The sequence below is a fragment of the Carcharhinus amblyrhynchos genome, chromosome 1, assembly GCF_965287045.1.
Source record: "Carcharhinus amblyrhynchos chromosome 1, sCarAmb.v2.hapA, whole genome shotgun sequence".
Lineage (NCBI taxonomy): Eukaryota > Metazoa > Chordata > Chondrichthyes > Carcharhiniformes > Carcharhinidae > Carcharhinus > Carcharhinus amblyrhynchos.
Window position 1 is genome coordinate 175,887,900 of NC_137324.1, and position 17,967 is coordinate 175,905,866.

The following is a 17,967-nucleotide window of genomic DNA, read 5'->3' on the forward strand; positions in this document are numbered from 1 at the left end:
CGATGCACACACACACATGGCCTCTGTGCTCTCAAAATGTTATAAACACCAGAAGCCCAAAATCTCCTGTTACATCAAATGTAAACAACTTCAATACAGTCCGACGTGTCTGGTTCTGCATCCAGTCAATCACTAAGATCTTGATAAAGTGCTGCGTCTCCTCACTGCTGCTGGACACTGCTTCTGATGTAAACATCTGGTTGTATTTCAAACTCAGTGGTATTTCTCTGCCTCTCTGGCACCCTGCGAGCTTTAATCTTGATGTCCCCTCTGCAGGCCACAAGCACTAGTTTTTTTTTACAGCCAACAGCCTCTCCAGAACCCCGTTTCACACTCAACTAAGACCCCTAAGGAAGACTCTGCTTACATTCGCTGCCTGGAGTCAGTAAGAATTCACAATGCTGGAAACCCCTTCTGTGAGTGACACGACTGATGACAATTCTGATGAGTCGAGGCAGGATTGTGTGCATGAAAGGAAAATGTGGGTGGAGGTTTCAATTCTCAGGAAAAACTGAACAGACTGGCTTTATTCTGTAGAACAGAACAGAATGAAGTGTAACTTAATGGAGATCCATTGGCGTAGAATTCCCACAATCCAGAAGGAGGCTGTTCAGTCCATTGAACCACAATAATAACAATCTGATCCAGGCTGTATCCCTGTAACCCCACACACTTGCCCTGCTCGGGGCAATTTAGCATGGCCAATCCACCCAAACTGCACGTCTTTGGAGTGTGGGAGGACACCGGAGCACCCGGAGGGAGCCCACGCAGATACGGGGAGAACATGCAGACTCCACACAGGCAGTGACCCAAGCCGAGAATTGAACCCGGCTCCCTGGTGTTGTGAGATAGCTGTGTTAACCATATTGTGCCACTGTGCTGTCCATGCTGGGTAACGAGCTTTAAAATCTAAAAATCCTGATTTTTAACCGAACCTGCGTGTCAACAAAGTGTGAAGCGGGGATGCCTGACCCTCACTGCCCCTCCCTTTCTCCCCAGGTAGTTAAAACTGGGACGGATGTCCAAACAAGGTGCGACTGTTTAGAAATGCAGCAAAGTTCAACACAGTGATCAGTTGTCTACATCCTCCGCAGTTTCAGGATGAGCTCATCTATCCAGGCCAAATATAAAAAGACTCTTTCAAAAATAAAATCTTACAGCAGATTTACCCAGTGACGTGACCATGCCATCTGCACTGGCTGTTCCTGGTACAACCAGCACTGCCTGATGCCTTGAGCAGTGTGTTCAGTTGCAGTTGTCAACTCTGGCTGGGTACATACCTTAAGGTTTCATTAGAGTACCTGCCCAAGACAGCAAGAAACTACAAAGGGTCGTGAAGATAGCCCCGTGCACCATTCTAACCAACCTCCCATCCACTGACTCCTTCTACACTTCTGGCTGCCTCGGAAAAGCAGCCAGCATAATTAAAAACCCCACGAACACTGGGCATACTGGACGGGGACTTTCCAGCCTCACTCGCCCCGAAACCGGAAAATCCCAACCAAGGTCAGTGGCCCTTTCCATGATCTATACCTCACCCACTCCGATTCCCATGGTGGGCAGGACTGTAAAATTCATTCCTTTCTCCCTTCCAACTTCTTCCATTGGGGAAAAAAAAATATAAAAGTCTGAGGTCACGTACCAACCGACTCAAGAACAGTTTCTTCCCTGCTGCTGTCGGACTATTGAATGGACCTACCTCATATAAAGTTGATCTTTCCCCATACCCTAGCTATGACTGTAACACTATATTCTGCACTTCTGCTTTCTTTCTCTATGAATGGTATGCTTTGTCTATATAGTGTGCAAGAAACAACATTTTTCACTGTATGCTAATATATGTGTCAATAATAAATCAAATCAAAAATCAAATCTTAGATGGATATCTCTTAACTATAGAAACATAGAAAATAGGAACAGGAGGAGGCCATTCAGCCCTTTGAGCTGTTCTACCATTCATTATGATCATGACCGTTCATCCAACTCAATAGCCAGATCCTGCCTTCCCCCCCATATCCTCTGATCCCCTTCGCCTCAAGAGCTATATCTAACTGCTTCTCGAAGAAACTCAATGTTTTGGCCTCAACTGCCTCCTCCGGCAGTGAATTCCACAGGTTGGCCACTCTCTGGGCGAAGAAGTTTCTCCTCATCTCTGGCTTAAACAGTCTACCTGAATCACCTATTACTCATGACGTGGTACTTAATTGTGTCCTTTGAGACTCCTTCAAAAGGGATTTTCACCCATGTAACGATCTCCCCCTCTCTGTTTACACTGTGCCATCCCTCTTAATATTTATCATTCGGCAAACAGGCTCAGATTTTCCCTCAGGGAAACACCCCAACCCCAGGACCATAGCGATCATCCATCGCATTGTGCCTCCTGGCAATCCAGACTTCCACAAAGTTATACACTAGCACTGCCACATCTCATACAGTACATTACTCAGGGATGCTATTCCCAAGGCATGTATGAGACAGTAAATAGCTACAACCTTCTGACTCCCAGCAATCGATTCGTTTAAGAAGTACAGGGAGAAATGACAGTAATTAGCCGGCACATTTCCAGCATAAGGCAGGGTTGGGTAAAGGGGAAGAGTTACTGTCTGTTCTGGTGTCTTATCACTCTGCCACAGCGACATAACCTCAAACACTAGAGGGCACAAGTTGCTCCTTTTAATGAAACTCAAGATGGCATTTACCTGGCCCTCGTCATTAAGACAGGCAGCACCAGTTATACATTCTGAAGACGTGTATTCCTTCAATTTTATGAGTTGTCTCAAGTCATCTTATTTCCTGACTACCTAGTGATCAGAAATGCACTCAATTAATAAGAATAATCAAAATATTGCAGCAAGTCGACAGCACAGAAACAGACCATTTGGCCCGACTGGTCCATGCTCCACTCAAACAAACTTCCACCACGTTTTCATCCCACCCCATCAACTTATTCTTCTATTCCTTTCCCCCTCATCCGGTTATCTGAGGGAGGAAGCCACCCTGCGACTTCTAGACTTGACCATTCCAATATCCTCCCAGCTTCCACCCCCCCTTTAACTTGTGGTCATCTTCGTCCCGACTCACACTGTTTAATCAGAGAATCTCTACAGTGCAGGAGACCATTTGGGCCATCGAGTCTGCACTAACCGCAATCCTACCCAGGCCCTATTCCCGTAACCCTTCATATTTACACTGCTAATTCCCCTGACACTAGGGTTAATTTAATATGGCCAATCCACCTGACTCGCACACCTCTGGACTGTGGGAGGAAACTGGAGCACCCGGGGGAAACCTACATAGATACAGGGAGAAAGTGCAAACTCCACACAGACAGTGAACCGAGGCCAGAATTGAACCCAGGTCCTTGGGGCTGTGAGGCAGCAGTGCTAACCACTGTGCCATCGTCATTTCCCATCATCTTTGTTCTCATTGACCTGCACTGGCTCCCAGTCAAGCATCAACTCAAGTTTGCAAATCTCACCCTTATTTTCAAATGTCTCCAAGATCTTACTCTCTCCCTCATGGGTTGCAACAGTTCCAGAAGGGAGCTCACTACAACTTTCTCAAGGACAATTAGGAATGGGCAATAAATGCTGGTCTAGCCAGCGATGCCCACATCCCATGAATGAATGAAAAAGTTCTCAGTAATCTCCTCTGGTCTCACAACCATCTCAACACCTCTCCATTTCTGACCTCTTACACTTCCCTGTTCCACATTTGGTGACAGTGCCTTTAGCTGCCCAGACCCTAAGCTCTGGAATCTGCTCTCTAAATTGCCCACTTTGCTTTCTCCCTTTAAAGGTGCTCCTTAAAAACTGCCTCTTTGACCAAACTTTTGATCCCCTGACCTATCATCTCCTCATGATCACAAAATCCAAAAGAACTGTGGATGCTGGAGATCTGAAATAAAGTCAGAAAATGCTGGACAAACTCTGCAGTCTGGCAACATCTGTGCAGCGTTAAACACAATTAATGTTTCAAATCCAAATGACCCCTCACTCCTCCAGTAGCCAAATATCTCCTCATGTGGTTCAGTATCAGGATATTTCTGATAAAGATCCTGTGAAGCATCTTGGGACATGTAACTACATTAAAAATACGATATCAATGCAAGGTGTAGTCATACACGTTTCTCCCTAAAGTATTAGGGTGGCACGGTGGCACAGTGGGTTAGCACTGCTGTCTCAGTGCCAGGGACCTGGGTTCAATGCTGGCCTCCGGTCACTGTCTGTGTGGAGTTTACACGTTCTCCCTCAGTCTGCGTGGGGTTTTCTCCGGGTGCTCCGATTTCCTCCCACACTCCAAAGATGTGCAGGTTAGGTTGACCGAGCCTTAGTGTCAGGGGAACAAGGATAAGTACTTGGGGATAGGGCCCGGGTGGGATTGTTGTTAGTGCAGGCTGAAAGGCCTCCTTCTCCACTGTACAGATTCTATGAATATATTGATATATAAAAGGCTCAGAATTTGATTGAAATATAAGGGGAGAAACCTGTTGATGTCACACAACTGATGCACACCCACTCACTGACAACACTCAAATACAATCCTTTCACTTAAACTGCTCACTCATCTCTCCTCCAGTCTCTCACTCTCCATCTCTACAAACTCTGGAATTACCCAAGATCTTTACATTGGATGAAGTGGAATTTGGGCACTTTTTTTCCCCCGAAAGGGGTTTTACGTTGCCCAGGCTTGCACGCACCTGAACCAGAAACATGTGGAATTGTGCAAAAGGCCATTAGGCGCATGTCCTGTCACCATGGTATTTTAACGAGAAGGAGTCCTGCATCTCTCAAGACCCAAGCTCAAATCTGATATTGTGAAACGTTTGAACTAGATGTCTTAGTGGTATCATCGCTAGACTATTAGTCCAGAAACTCAACTAGTGTTCTGGGGACCTGGGTTCGAATCCCGCCATGGCAGATGGTGGAACTTGAATTCAGTAAAAAACAACTGGAATTAAGAATCTACTATGACCATGAAACCATTGTCAATTGTTGTAAAAACCCATCTGGTTTATTAATGTCCTTTAGGGAAGGAAATTTGTCTTCCTTACTTGGTCTGGCCTACGTGACTCCAGACCAACAGCAATGTGGTTAACTCTCAACTGCCCTCCAAGGGTGACTGGCCAACTAGTGACGCTCATATTCTATGAATGAATAAAACAAAATGAAATAAATTTATGGCTGGATTCCAACCCGGTGCGTAAGGCTAAGCTGTGAAAGCAAGAGACCATCACGATCCAAACACGACGGTTCATACATTGATTAATTGAAGGAAACAAAAAGTGGATCAACATGATTTATGTTTTGTTTAAGATTTTAAACCCTTCACAAATTTTGAATCACTATTTTCCTCTTACAAGAGCTCAGAATTATTAAGAAATAGGACTAAGCCTTAAAGCCCCTTGAGCCTTCTCCACCAGTCAAAAGATCATGGCTGATCCATTACCTCTCAACCTCAGGGATGTGACTTTCCAGCCGCACTCGCCCCAAAACCGGAAAATCCTGCCCGAGGTCAATGTAGTGCATGGTCCATCCACTACGATTCCCATGGTGGACAGGACGGGAAACGTCCCTCCCATACGCCACCATTCCCAAATATCTGCTGATCTCAGTCTCAAATACATTCATCGACTGAGCATCTGGAGCGGAGAATGCCAAAGATTTGCAGAAGCCTGACAGAATACATTCCTCTTTGCCTCAGTCCTAAGCAGCTGATTCCTTCAACCAGGAAATAGCCACTCAGCATCTACCTGTCAAGCACTTTAAGTATTGCATAACGTATATATTTATCTGTATCAATGAGATTATCTTGCATTCTGCTAAACTCCAGAAAATGTAGGTCCACTCTGCTCAATCTCTCTTCACAAGACTAACCTTCTCATCCCAGGAGTTAAGCTGGTGAATCTTTGTTGGTCTCCTCTCCAGCGTTTTGTTCCTTGACTACCGACACAGCGATTCTGCAGGTTTATGACTGCATCAGGTGACGATGGGAAAGGAAAGCATCTGATCTTTCTTTAGAATCTTTAGCAAGGTTGGGCGGGAGTGAGTGATCATCTGAAACGGGTGCTGATTGTTAAGAGGTGGGTACCGATTGTTAAGAGGGAGAGCAGACACAGCAAGAGACAGCACGGCGCACCGGGGGGGTTTAGCTTGGTTAAAGAATATTCAAGTGAAATGTCAGTTTAAGGCTTTAATCAGCAGGTTGTGCTGACAGTTTCAGGCAGGTTTGTTCCAATTGGGTGGACTGCTGTTTGTTTCTAAATGGCATGAGATAAAATGTGCAGATTCCAACGGAGAGAGCAAATTATTTAGAATTCATGGCAATGAAACAATTACTGTTTGAATTGGCAGGCGCTGGCTAACTTTCACTTCAATATCTGAGCGACTGGAACTCATCTGATATCACAGGAGTCTAATCGTGCACGTTGACACTTTGCAAGAGAGGGCGGCATGGTGGCACAGTGGTTAGCATTGCTGCCTCACAATGACCCGGGTTCCATTCCCAGCTTGGGTCACTGTCTGTGCGGAGTCTGCACACTCTTCCCCGTGTCTGCGTGGGTTTCCTCTGGGTGCTCCAGTTTCCTCCCACACCGCAAAGGCGCGCTGATTAGGCGCATTGGCCATGCTAAATTGCCCCTTAGCATCTCAAGATATGTAGGTTAGGGGGATTAGTGCAGTAAACACGCAGGGATAATTGATACAGGTAATAATTTCTGTCTGAGAGTAGGTACAGGCACATGATGGGCTGAATGGTCTCCTTATGCACTGTAGGGATACTATGACTATTATTTTCAACTTTGCGTCCGATTCTCTTTGGAAAGTGTTCATTCTGCTTCCACAGCCTTTCTAGGCCAGCTCTCATTTGCCTTGTTAAAAAAAGAACTCTCCTCATCTCCTCCACTTGATCTCCCGTCAATTATCTTCAATCCTTTCTCCCCTCTGGCTGCTTCCTCCTCACTGACACAACCACTTTGTCGTTTAAGGCCTCTACCAAATCTCACCCTTGCCTTTTTCTGCTTTGAGGAGAACAATGCTGGGGCTTCTCTGATCTCTCCACCAGAGGATCTCCATTAGACATGCACCCTCCACGAGGCGCACTGCTGATTCTTGTTGCCATTATCAAATGGCCAGGAGTGACCGAAGCTAAGTAGCGCGACAAAACTGCAAACAATGAGCACCCTCTCCTGATTCCTCTCTCCATCCCAAGATAAAACATTCATTTTATCTGCCTCGGAAGGCTCAGTGAAGGCTGATGGATACAAACCTAACACCCAATTGACAGAGCCATCTGACACTCATATTCATTTTTAAACTTCACAAGTCATTTTTACAAATCTGTTGTAAAATACCTGTCCATTGTTTTTACCTTCAACATCATTCAATTCATTTTTACTGACAGCTTGCATAATAGCAGGTATGGCTTTTGTTTCCATTTATTTGATTTGAATGTTTTATGTCAAACTTCGGTTGATAAGGGGTGACAGGGAGTTAAACCAAACTGATTCTATTTCTCGAGGAGCGTGCCTGCTATAGTTCATCATCTCTCTCACAAAGAGACAAAGGAAATTATTTTTCCTAATCTCATGATGTCCCAAAAGCACGCCGTAAACGCAACCTTGATGCCTATTTTTATTCACCTGTGAGGAAAGCAAGATATGGAAGTTCCTGGAGGAATTTATAGATAACAATAGACATCGAGAGAGGGAAATTCATATACACCTGCATTCATATAAACATGAAGCCCTCCACCACCACCCCCCGCCCCCTCCACACACAATCTTTCTCCCAGGACAGTCCTTTATCGTGCAAATTAAAAACAAAGTCACTGATATTCCATTCGATTTTCTTCTTTCCATCAGGGACACCGTAATTGTATCAATTCCCTATTTGAAAGGGATGTGAATTTCTCAATCTAATCCTCTTTGCAAGAAGGCCTGGGGAGTGTACAGGATCCAGGTTCTACTCTGGCCTCGGGTCACTGTTTGTGCCGAGTCTGCATGTTCTCATCGTGCCTGCGTGGGTTTCCTCCAGGTGCTCCTGTTTCCTCCCACAGTCCAAAGATGTGCCGTGCTAAGTTGCCCCTTAGTGCCCCAAGATGTGTAGGTTAAGGGCAAATAAATGGTGTTATGAGGATAGGGTGGGAGATGGTCTTGGTAAGGTGCTCTGTCAGAGGGTTGGTGCAGACTCAATGGGCTGAATGGCCTTCAGTTTGACTTGATTTGATATATTATTGTCAAATATTAGTATACATGAAAGGTATTGTTTCTTGTGCGCTACACAAAGCATACTGTACATAGGGAAGGACAGAGTGCAGAGGAAAGGAGAGGGTGCCTTCTTCTGCACTGTAAAGATTCTATGATTAACAAAAAGGCAATGGGATTGTGATGCTTAATGTTTATCTATTTGTGTCACAAATGGTCTTACATTAACAATGAAATGAAGTTACTGTGAAAATCTCCTAGTTGCCACACGCCAGCACACTGTTCGGGTATACTGAGGGAGAATTTAGCATGGCCAATGCACCTAACCAGCACATCTTTTGAACTGTGGGAGGAAACCGGAGCACCTGAAGGAAACCCTCACAGACACAGGGACAACGTGCAGACTCCGCACAATGACCCAAGCTGGGAATAAAACCCAGGTCCCTGGTGCTGTGAGGCAGCAGTATTAACTAATGTGCCACCATGCCACACTGTCACAATCTATTAAAAAAAATTGATGTTTTAGCAATAAATTGCCAACCTATAGTCACCACTTCTCAAAAGGACCATTGCATTAATATTACCTCCCCCCCACCCCACGATCCAAATATGTCATTTCTATAATTTCAATAATCAGTCACACTATTACCAAATGGCACGCAAGCTAGGAACTATCACAGGTCCTTGCAACCAATTCAATTTCATTCAAATCATGATGGGTTGAATGGCCTAATTCTGGGCCATAAACTTTTCCACTTTTTGATGTTTAAGCTCCATTGAAATTTACATATATGTTCAGTCATTTGGAAATTTGGCATGTCAGCTACGACTCTCACCAACTCTCACAGACATACCACAGAAAGCATTCTTTCTGGCTGTATCACATCTTGGTATTTCTTCTGCTCTGCCCAAGACCACAAGGAACTACAAAAGGCCGTGAATGTAGCCGAGTCCATCACACAAACCATCCATCCATCCATTGTCTCTGTCTACACTTCCCGCTGCCTTGTCAAAGCAGCCAATGTAATTAAGGACCCCAACACACCCCGGACATTTTCTCTTCCATCTTCTTCCGCCAGGAAAAAGGTACAAAAGTCTGCAATCACGTACCAACGGACTCAAGAACAGCTTCTTCCCTGCTGCTGTCAGACTTTTGGATGGACTTACCTTGCATTAAGTTGATCTTTCTCTACACCCGAGCTATGACTGTAACACTACATTCTGCACTTTCATGTTTCCTTCTCTATGAACGGTATGCTTTGTCTGTATAGCGCTCAAGAAATGATACTTTTCACTCTATGTCAATACACGTGACAATAATAAATCAAATCAAATCACGAGAGTGGTATACAGGCATAGTGAACAAATGGCATTGCATTTAATCCCATTAGTTTCCTTGATGGGCGAGTTAGTTAGAGTAAAATTGCCCTTGTGCTCTAGTCTCAGCTGCTGATATAGGGTGACAAGGGAGGATAGGGAACGGGGGGATAAACACAGAAACATAAAAAGCAGTCTCAGTCTTAAAGGGAAGTAAAGTGACAATTATGGATGTGTACTCTGGGGTAATGTGTAATTGTCCACTCACTGAGACCTCCTGCCCTGCCTTGTACCGCGGGGCTCTGGCTGTGATAAAGCTCGGGGTGCTGCACTCACCCATTTCGAATGGTCAGATTAATTCCCAAGTCTTTCCCCCCTACCCCTACCCCGACCCCCTTCGCACCAACCCCCGCCCTGGCATCTATGCTCAGAACTGCCCAGCTTTGAGCTGAGCGAGAAGGGTCAGGCAGCCTGCGATCTTAAAACAGATTAAGCATTTCTGGCCAGCCCAGCTGTAACAAAGGTTTGTTTTAAATTACACTTAACTGAAATATCCTGACTTCTTATCTAAACAGAGCCCGGCTAATGGACTGCAAACACTGAGCGAGATAATACGACTCACTGATACAGCTTGTACGCGGTGGAATGAAAGCATTGGCTAGACACGGGGGGGATGTTGGCATTCCACTTTTTAATTAGTTTTAATTAACTTTCGCTCTTTTTTGGACGTGACTGCTCTCGCTTGGCTGTGAGCGGGGGCAGTCTGGGTTTTCGTGTGAATATTTTAACAACGAAGGGAAGGGGTGAAAACATCAGATGTGGCAGCTCTTGAATGGAAGGGGGTTGGGGGGTGGTTTACTACAATTCAGACAAATGATTTAGTGTGACCCATTGCTTAGCTTTTCTGCGCACCAGGTCTGGCCTATGGATCTGAATTATCACAGGCCATTAACTACAGTACTTACTGTCAGTGAGTTGATTGGATTAACAGCATTTTTGTACAACTTGGATCCTGACAATGATTATTTGATTAAGGGTTTAATAATCAATAGTGTTCTGATTCATCAATCTCTGACGGTTCTCCCTTCTCTTCCGTGACACTATCATTAGCCTGATTAAGTCCCCGGAGAACCTCAGTGGTCAGAATTAAAGTGATAGTCTCCCTCATGTGGATAATACCAACATTTGGGAGCCTCGGTATGAACTGTCGAAAAGAGAAAATGATTTTAAAATTGGCTCACTGCATCAACTTAACAATCAATCCAGGAGCTGGTAAACATGAACACGATTTAAAAAAAAGGGACACAACACAGCTATAAACCGTGGAATTAAAAAAATCTCCCATGCCTTCCTTATTCAGCACGCACAGGCTGTTAAAGGATCTATTTAGGTAAACTGCCACCCCACATTACAGTTAGCCATACAGGCAAGGTGGCATAATGATTTGATTTTATTTGATTTATTATTGACACATGTATTAACATGCAGTGAAAAGTCTTGTTTCGGGGGCACTATACAGACAAAGCATACCGTTCATAGAGAAGGAAACGAGAGAGTGCAGAATGGAGTGTCACAGTCACAGTTAAAGTGTAGAGAAAGATCAACTTAATGCCAAGGTAGGTCCATTCAAAAGTCTGACAACAGAAAGGAAGAACCTGTTCTGGAGCGGTTAGCACTGCTGCCTCACAGCGCCACAGGCCAGGGTTCAATTCCCAGCTTGGGTCACCGTCGGTGTGGAGTTTGCACGTCCTCCCCGTGTCTGCATAGGTTTCCTCCGGGTGCTCCGGTTTCCCCTCTCAGTCTGAAAGACGTACTGGTTCGATGCATTGGCCATGCTAAATTCTCCCTCAGTGTATCCGAACATGCGCCGGAGTGTGGCGACTAGGGGATTTTCACAGTCACTTAATTGCGGTGTTAATGTCGGCCTACTTGTGACACTAATGAATAAACTTTAGGTGTTGGAGCTTCTTCACCAAGAGGCAAAGAGAACACAGTCATTTGTTAAACAAAAGTAAGGTGTTTCCATGGCATAATGACAGGATTAGGTGTCAAAACAATGAGTGAAACAGCCAGATAACCCTGCTCGATGAGCGTTATTGACGTACACTGGGAAAGGAGGAATTTGCAGGGTGATGGGGAAACAGTTACGAGGTAGAGCAAATCATTCAAAGAACTGCTGGAGATGCGTACAATGAGCCAAATCATCTCCTTCTGTGCTGCCTGATTCTATGAAGAGTTCATTATTGCCCCTGGGGCTAGAACAACCATGTAGACAAAAGCTAACATTACACTGCACCAGTCTATTGAAGAATAATGGTAAAAGACACTCCAAAAAAAAATCAACATTCATAATGCCAGATATACAAACCATGAGAGCTGGATGGCTCTGACAGCCAGTCAAGGCAAATATTTGTTCACCTTTAGCTCCAATATCTGTTATGTGTAAATACATTTTTTATATATTTCCAATCGAATGACGTCATTTCATCCTTCTCCACGTTGTAAATCCTCGGTGAAATGATCAGATCATCACTTAATTACATTAGGAGGAGCTAAGGGGATTGAAATACTAGTATGTGCTGGGAAACCTCAAACTTAATTCAATGAATTGTCCCTCCATTGTCTGGAATTACCACATTACAGTCTTATTGACATGATTTTTCAGCAAATCCAAGGCTGGGCAAATTTTTCTACTTCACACACTCAGAATGAAAGCCTAATAGATACACACCCACCCACCCACCAACACACACACCCACACACACACACATACATACCCACTCATCCACACACACACAGTCATCCATTCACATACACATACGCCAACACACATACCCACACACACCCACCCACCAACACACATACACACAAACACTAACACACACAACACACTACCAAAATGTACACACACATCTCTACACAAACTAACTCATACCTATATAAAACAAAATACACACACACATAGCCACACACACCCACCCATTGACACGTACACACACACGCACATAAACACACACACCCATTGGCACTCACACACATACCCAAATACAACACACATGTACAAAATGTACACACTCACCCATATAAAAAATATACACCCCCCCCCCCCAGGTAAACATGTAAAGTTGCTATAGTCACTGATAACCGTTGGTTGTGACCAGTGGTGATTTAACCTGAGGATCACCACATCTCAGGCAAGGGGCAAGGTTAAGAAGGTGGGGCCTTCGTGAATAACCTCATCTGGTACGGGAATTGAACCCTCACCATTGACATCATTCTGCATCATGAACCAGCTGCCCAGTCAACTGAGCTAAACCTACCCACTAAACCACTCAGGTACACTCATATACATAAATACATTCACATACTCTGATAAAACCCCACACACATGTAAACATACACACAAACCACATACCAAATACACCCACTCACTCACACACACTTATACATACAAGGCAAACATATACCACACATAAACCAACATATTCCCACCCATATACACCCATTCGCGCACCAAAATTACCCACCCACAAATACACACATACAGAACACACCGGCCACATCCACTTGTACATCACACACCAGTCACACTTCAAACATCCTCACACTAACACACACACACATACCTACACACATACACACACACACACACACACACACACACACACACACACACACACATTCTGTGCTGCTTTGCATTTGCAAAGACTTTGCTTATGATGAAATAACTTGTCTTAAATGTTAATGCTCCTGCATAAAATAATGAACAGAAATTTGTGAAACTGCATTGGGAAAGTACAGCACAATTTACTCATTACATTGAATCTGTGGCACACAAACAGGCCATTCACCTCATCTGTCTCGACTCCACATGAGCCTCCTCTCACCCATCATCATCTTACTCAATCAGCGTAACCTCCTTTCCTTTCTCCCTTTCACTTATCTAGCTTCCTCTTAAACTCATTCAGATAATACCTCAACTGAGCCTTGTGGTAGTGAGTTCCACATGTTCTCTCTGGGTGAAGATATTTCTGGAACTAGATTTCCCAACTATTGGAAACATTGTGTGTACATTGACCACTTTTGAGCACTTCCACAGTTTTCAAGACTGTTATTCAATCACTGACTCAGTCTTTAACCCGAGCGTCTCCAGCAAGAGTCCAGCATCATTACCATAGCATGCTTCAGATGGTTTACGCAGGGTTATTGTAAACTAAGATGAAGTTTGGAACAGTGGGATAACACAAATGGTAAATGCCATCACATTATTATTTAAAAGGAACAATGTCACATTTTGTTAAACTACAAGTTATATAGTCACTGGGGGCATTTGTATTGGAGGGGAATTCATGACAAATCATAAAATGGCTACAGCGTAGGAGGCCATTCAGCCCATCCAGTCTGCACTGACCTTCCAACAGAGCATCTTACCCAGGCCCTACCCCTATATATTTACGCTGGAGTAAATCACCATGACTAATCCCCACAACCTATACATCTTGAGAGATACTAAGGAGCAATTTAGCATGGCCAATCCACCTAACCCACACATCTTTTGAGTATCGGAGGAAACCCATGCAGACACGGGGAGAACGTGCAAACGCCACACAAGCACCCAAAGCTGGAATTGAGCCCGGCTCCTTGGTGCTGTGAGGCAGCAGTGCTAACCACTGTGCCACCATGTCACCCATCTCTCGTGGTTCTCTTGTGAAAGCTTACAGCATCACACATTCTGAGGTACTTTGTGTAGTGTAGCTGTATCACAGTTTTCAAACTTTGTAAAGCAAGCTGATATGAAATAACCGCAGGGAGAAGGGTAGGGGGAAAAAAACAGAGAGCTTTTCAATACAGGAATACCCAGGGAAGGAGGGTGCTGAAGGATATTCTCAATGATTCACAAGTCAAGGGGGTCCAACTGGCTCAGATTCAATGCAAAAAAACGAGTTTCCACCAATACAATGAACACAAGATGAATTAATAAAACAATGGGGGGTTTATTTAAGTTTATTCATTGGTGTCACAAGTAGGCTTACACTAACACTGCAATGAAGTTACTGTGAAAATCCCCTAATGAGGAAGGTGGGGTTAAAACATTTCTTGAGGTCAGCCTACATGTGGGTCTGGGGTTCCAGCACTGTGTATACCACTTTAATTTGTCTTTGCAACCCTTCCCATTCCCAGGACGCAGAGAGAGAGTGAGTGCTGGCAGTCTGCATGACAGGCACTCCACAATGTGCTAAGTGCCCCGCACTCTTCATCCAATCCCCTCCAGCTGGTGCCTGGCTCTCTTAATAGTGGGGGGACGGGGGAGGGGGGAGGAAGAGATTAAGATTCCCTCGTTACTCTGCAGACAAGAAGACACCACACCCCCACCCCCACTCCCCGCAGCAACCGGGATCGGTGATAAAAACCCGATAAGCAACCTCAGATGAGTGTACTGATTCATTCGCGGCGCCATCTCCGCAGGCTCAAATCTGATCCTGGGGTTGGTCATATCTGCCATCCCTTCCCCTCCTTGAGTGTACCACACAGACATGTTCCATTGGTGAATAAAGCCTCATCAACTGCCTTTGATTCGACTTGGTGAATTGGGGAAAGAGGAAAAAGGCACCCTGACTGACTTCTGTCGGATTTTGCAGCGGTTAATATTCCCCCTACCTTGTCACACTAGCCCAGACTGTTTTTTTTTTGCCGCAATACATCTCCCAAGATTTGCTCCATCTGATCTGGCACTTGGAGAGAACAGTTTGGTTTTGTTTTGTTGCCCAACACATTTTTTTTTGGTGGTGGGGGGAGAGAGAGAAGTTCTTGTCTCACTATGACTCACATTAATCTATCCATCCCACTAAACTCCAGGTTACGTTCAGCACCTTTCAACATACAAAAATCGTACACACACACTCACAACATTGGGACAATGTGCTCTTTAATTTTGTCAGGGTCCGTGCGGAGCTCTATTCGCTCAGAGAGACACACTTCAGAGCAAAATTTAACCCCTCCACTAATGAAACAATTTCAGTAATCGATTCACTGGGAAAGGTTGTATATATTATATATATTTCAATGCACTGCACTGTGTTATCAATGGTTTGGAAAAGGGGAAGAGTTGCTTTTGGAGATCGTTTTGAAGATGGGAAGTTGATGTCCACACAGGAGAATAAAAAGATATATTTCCAAACAAAGTTCCTCCACCACCAGCCCCCAGATTCCACATCCCCCCTACAAGGAATCCGGATCACAGTAACACCACTCTCCCTCAGTCATCACTTAACCCCGGCAAACTCCCGGAGTGCAGGACAAGGGGGGCTGCACTGCCCGAGGCACATGAATGTTTAACACAAGGCAGGAACCCTTCTCCAGAAAGCAACACCACCGCAATAAATGCACCAACATGATCACATTGTGTGTAACAAGACAACATTTCACATCAGTTCCTCTGCCAAATTAACACCGGCTGCACCCACATTAACGCATTTAGTTCAATTAAACAGTTTTTTTTAAAAAGATAAATGGTCATTAAATGTTAACTGGATCTAACCCCCCTTTTTACCAGCAACCTTCCCTCCCTAAATCTGCAGCGACCCATAACTATTGCATCAAACTAAACTGAAGGGGCATCAGATCTTTCATCCCCCGATTCGCCCCCTTGCCTAATCCCATGGATGGCTTGGGACCCCCTTCAGCCTCTCCCCACTCTCTCCAACTCTCCCTCTCCCCTACTTTCCCTCTCCCCGTTCTCCCCCTCTTTCTCTCCTTCTTCCCCACTCACACCATCTTCCTCCTCTCATATACTCCCTCCCTCTCCTCCCTCTTTTCCACTTTCTCCCTCTTTTCCTTTTCACTTTCTCCCTCCTTTTCTCTACTCGTTCCCTTTCCTTCCCCATTCTCTCCTTCTCTCCCTGTTCCTCCTGTTCTCTAGTCCTCTTCCTGCTCCTATTTCCCTTTAATCTCTCTTCTTTTCTCCCTCTCTCCAGCTTTCTCCCTTCTTCCCTGTCTGTCCCTCTCTCCCTTCTCACTGTCCCCCTTCTCCCTCTCCGTCTCTCCCATTCTCCCCTCTCTCTCCGTTTCTCCCACTCTCCTTCTCTCCATCTTTCTCCGTTCTCCCCTCTCCTCCCTCTCCCTGTCTCTCTCTCTCCCTCTCCCTCGCCCTGTCTTCTCTCCCTCCTCCCTGTCCCTCCTCCCTCTGTTTGCTTACCTGCTGAAGAGCGAGGCTGGGCAATAGCGGCTAGAGCAGGTAGCAGTAACACACGGAACAAGTTGTGCGCCCTGACTGCACACTGACTTTCTCCCATGGCTCAGGGAAAGGGGGAAGGGAAGGGGGGCTGGCGGGGAAAGTGTCACCCCCAAAACAGCAGACTCCCGGCGAGATCCTTTCGCTTCTGAACTTGAAAGAGAGAGGATTCTTCTCCTGTAACCCGGCTCCGGATCAGACCGAGAGAGAAACCAGAAAGGATTTAGAAAAAACCACTCCAGGTCCCAGGCACAAGCTGGAAGGTGGACTGCTTCCCCTGATACCTCTCCTTGTCTCTCCTCTCCTGCCAATCTTGTCAAAGCAGTAACAGAAGGAGGAAAAAAAATCCTTTTTGTTTAAACAGAAAAGTTTATCCTCTGTGTTTTAATTCTCTTTTTTTGCAGCTGAGGGCTGTGTGCTGGGAGCTTTCTTGAGAAAATCCAGGTCGGAAGTCAGTCCCCTGGTCTGATGGGGGTCCAAAACTCTTTTGCTGCAAAGACGGTCTCCTTGAGATCAGAGCATCCTTCAAGCACTGTGACTGTGTGCCTCCTGCACCCTGGGCTGTGAGAGAACGCGTTGTAAACACTAGAGGGAAGGAGTGTGTGTGTGTGTGTCTGAGAGAGAGGGAGCAGGGAGAGAGAAAGGCAGCTTTGATTTAGACACAGTTCGCTATCCAATAATGCTCAGCATTCGCCGACTCCTAACTGCTGCACACTGCAAAACCTGGGCTGGACTCTACTGGAACTGGAGCTGTCCGGCAGAATGTGGTTCTCCTTTAGCTTTCCTTCTCCAAGTTCACTGTCAGGACATTCCTCAGCAATCCACTAGATCCATGCCTATAATGAATGTGTTGTCTTCATAGAATCAGCTACGACTCTCGCCAACTTTTACAGACGCACCATAGAAAGCATTCTTTCTGGTTGTATCACAGCTTGGCATGGGCTCCTGCTCTGCCCAAGACCGCAAGGAACTACAAAAGGGTCATGAATGTAGCCCAATCCATCACACAAACCAGCCTCCCATCCACTGACTCCGTCTACACTTCCCGCTGCCTCGGAAAAGCAGCCAACATAATCAAGGACCCCAACACATTCTTGGACATTCTCCCTTCCACCTTCTTCCTTCAGGAAGATACAAAAGTCTGACGTCACATATCAACTAACTCAAGAACAGCTTCTTTCCTGCTGCTGTCAGACTTTTAAACGGACTTACCTTG

General features: G+C 45.2%; 1 protein-coding gene across 1 annotated transcript in view; it reads right to left on the reverse strand.

Moving 5' to 3' along the window:
- LOC145342627 (netrin receptor UNC5C-like) overlaps positions 1 to 16,825 on the reverse strand; it is a 237,916-nt gene extending 221,091 nt beyond the window's left edge. The window contains exon 1 of the mRNA XM_080188206.1: positions 16,716 to 16,825. Coding sequence (XP_080044332.1) covers positions 16,716 to 16,812 — 97 coding nt within the window. The 5' untranslated portion in view covers positions 16,813 to 16,825. The remainder of the gene's footprint in view (positions 1 to 16,715) is intronic.
- Between the last annotated feature and the right edge of the window lie 1,142 nt (positions 16,826 to 17,967).